This window comes from Ochlerotatus camptorhynchus, unplaced genomic scaffold (genome assembly GCF_037179485.1).
Source record: "Ochlerotatus camptorhynchus isolate MF236.1 unplaced genomic scaffold, CSIRO-AGI_Acam_v1.1 ptg000037l, whole genome shotgun sequence".
Taxonomy (NCBI): domain Eukaryota; kingdom Metazoa; phylum Arthropoda; class Insecta; order Diptera; family Culicidae; genus Ochlerotatus; species Ochlerotatus camptorhynchus.
Genome location: NW_027040528.1, coordinates 2,206,465 through 2,209,330, shown reverse-complemented (window position 1 = coordinate 2,209,330; position 2,866 = coordinate 2,206,465). Strand labels below are relative to the sequence as shown.

Below are 2,866 nucleotides of genomic sequence, written 5' to 3'. Positions count from 1 at the left end.
AGATTTGGCTGCAAACTCCCCGCCCGGGATCCAGCTTCAGATTCCCTACCGGGATTTGGCTGGGACTGGTACCGGTACACTTTCCTAAAAAAAAAAAATAATTACATTACATTAAATTAATAAATTCACATTTACTTACCAGAAAAACATTGCATCGCCACCAAAACTCGCGACGGACACATTATTGGCACTTTCCCGGGCTAATTCGTAAACAAATCAAACTTTTCCCACTGCGAAAAAAAACTGTACACGGCCAATGAGATCAACGCAAATTTGAGTACAGTGTACTCAATATCGAACAAAGTGCAGGATGAGTAAATTTGCCGCATGTTTTCCTGTGGAAAACCTCAAAAATCTGCCCTAAAATAAGGAAAATTTACGAGAATCCAGAGAATCCAATCTTTGCTTTTCTCATATTCGGAACATGAGGGAAATTAATTCAAAACTGAGTTCCTGCACTTTTTGCGATTTATGAGTGAACTAACCTCAAATTAGGGTCGTTCTCATTCGCCGTGTAGTGCTGACTCAGGACAAAACAAACTTTGCATGCGGCGAGAGACCGAGGGACAACAATTTACATCGTGATGAACTTTGATTCTAATGTAACGTTTGGTTCTGTTGTCATTGGATGTATTCTGATGTTTTATGCGTGCAACAAATTACATCGTGATGATGTTTGATTCTAATGTAACGTTAGGTTCTGTTGTCATTGGATGTATTCTGATGTTTTATGCGTGCAACAAATTACATCGTGATGAAGTTTGATTCTAATGTAACGTTAGGTTCTGTTGTCATTGGATGTATTCTGATGTTTTATGCGTGCAACAAATTACATCGTGATGATGTTTGATTCTAATGTAACGTTAGGTTCTGTTGTCATTGGATGTATTCTGATGTTTTATGCGTGCAACAAATTACATCGTGATGAAGTTTGATTCTAATGTAACGTTAGGTTCTGTTGTCATTGGATGTATTCTGATGTTTTATGCGTGCAACAAATTACATCGTGATGATGTTTGATTCTAATGTAACGTTAGGTTCTGTTGTCATTGGATGTATTCTGATGTCAAATTTTACATCGTCAAGACGTTTGATTCTGATGTAACGTTTGAGGCTAATGTATTTTTATGTACTTGGACGTCACACTGAAGTCTGAATACATTAAGGTTACAGCAATACACGTTAAAATTTAATGTATTGAAGATGTCTGCTGATGTTTCCTACATTACAATTTCTATTCGGGAGCTATTACCGTTCAAACCGTGCAATCTTGCCTCTTTGTAGGTTTCATCGATTTGATCGGTACTGTATGGTCTAAAATGTAAACGAGAATGAAATAATTATCCACACATTATAAAATCTGATACCACTTACGTGAAAACGACATCCAAAATGTCTCCAATCATCCCATTATGGCCGAGGGGTGATTCTGCGACCTCGCAGATTGCTCTTAATACACAATCACGTCCACTGGTTTCATCAGAATCGAACATATTTTCCAACAGTTGATACAACTGCCATCGGCTATTGTCCACCAACTCATTGTTCAGCCGATTTTTGAAGTAACTCTCCGGCACTGGCCAAATGGTGGACGATGGAATGGCGTAGTTGGCTTGCAGATTTAAGGTATTGACTATGTTCCTTACCAATTTGTAATGATTGAATGCAACCGGAGTTACGATACCCAACGTAATCTTAGCCAATCCACCGTAGGGATTGAAGGACAACCAGCGCTTGACACGCTCGTGGTCGCTGGACTCATATTCTGTGTAATTTCCAGAGCAGGTTTCCAACACCAGCAGTATGAGCAGAAACTTTATTGAGATGTACATCTTAGCACACTTGTTTTCGGTACATATGTAACTGAATGTATGCTTCCGCTTAGGTCGGTTAACGAATCTGAGATCGTCGAGATCAAAAGTGAATGCGTAAATACAGTTTACGAGGTGAAATTTAGCGGAACGGTGTGAATTAATTGTTTCTTTAACGAGAGAAAGAGTTACTGGAATATGGGTGATTGAATGCTCAGGGCTGCAACCATTGAGCACATTCGCAGGGCATAAAAAGTGAAGAATTCTAAATTAATTGAAAAATTTGCTCATTCTGACCTGCGGGGTGTGGAGTCACTTGTTGTCTTTTTTTTTCCTTGATTTGTTTCCATCGTTTTTTTTTTTCCGTGCTGAGCATCAATGCTACCGACGCTAGGGAGGCAGCTCCAACATCTGGACCCTACCTATCGACCCATCAACTCATGAACCGTGTTATGCCTCAGCATTTTACGAGCGCTTATGGCCGCCACAATCTGGTTGATTTTTGGTAGGGAACATATGATTTGACGTTTGGGTTGTGTCGTTTGACGAATAAACGTTCAAATATGATCGTTTACACGTCAAACGACACAACCCAAACGTCAAATCATATGTTCCCTACCAAAAAATCAGCCAGATTGTGGCGGCCATAAGCGCTCGTAAAATGCCAGGGGGGGGAGGTGGCTGTCAAATACGAACAATCGTCGCCTACCTCCCATAACTGGTTCCAAACGTAAACAAGCCATAAGAAACCTACAGCGTTTGTTTACGTTTGGCACCAGTTTCATACAAGATGATCAGTAGACTGATTTGACAGCACGTCCCCCCAGGTAAAATGCTGGATAGGACAGGTGTGGGATGAGCAGGATGACCGGGAAATGGGGAAGCCGGGAATTTCAATGACAAACCGGGGAAAAAATGACTTAATCTATTTTTCAGAAAAAAGATTTTGGGGCTTTGAAAAGTGTTAAGATTCTTGGACCATACTAAACTTTTTTGGAATATTGAGTAAGTTAATCTGTGAAGAATTGCAAATCGGTTGTGAAGATCACAGTGTC

General features: G+C 40.1%; 1 protein-coding gene across 1 annotated transcript; it reads right to left on the bottom strand.

Annotated features, from left to right (window-relative positions):
• Positions 1 to 1,220: 1,220 nt before the first annotated feature.
• LOC135710830 (uncharacterized) lies at positions 1,221 to 1,832 on the bottom strand. Its single transcript, XM_065233529.1, has 2 exons — positions 1,375 to 1,832; positions 1,221 to 1,314 (listed from the first exon to the last, which is right to left on the bottom strand). The coding sequence occupies exons 1-2, from the start codon at positions 1,830 to 1,832 to the stop codon at positions 1,221 to 1,223; spliced, it is 552 nt and encodes a 183-aa protein (XP_065089601.1).
• Between the last annotated feature and the right edge of the window lie 1,034 nt (positions 1,833 to 2,866).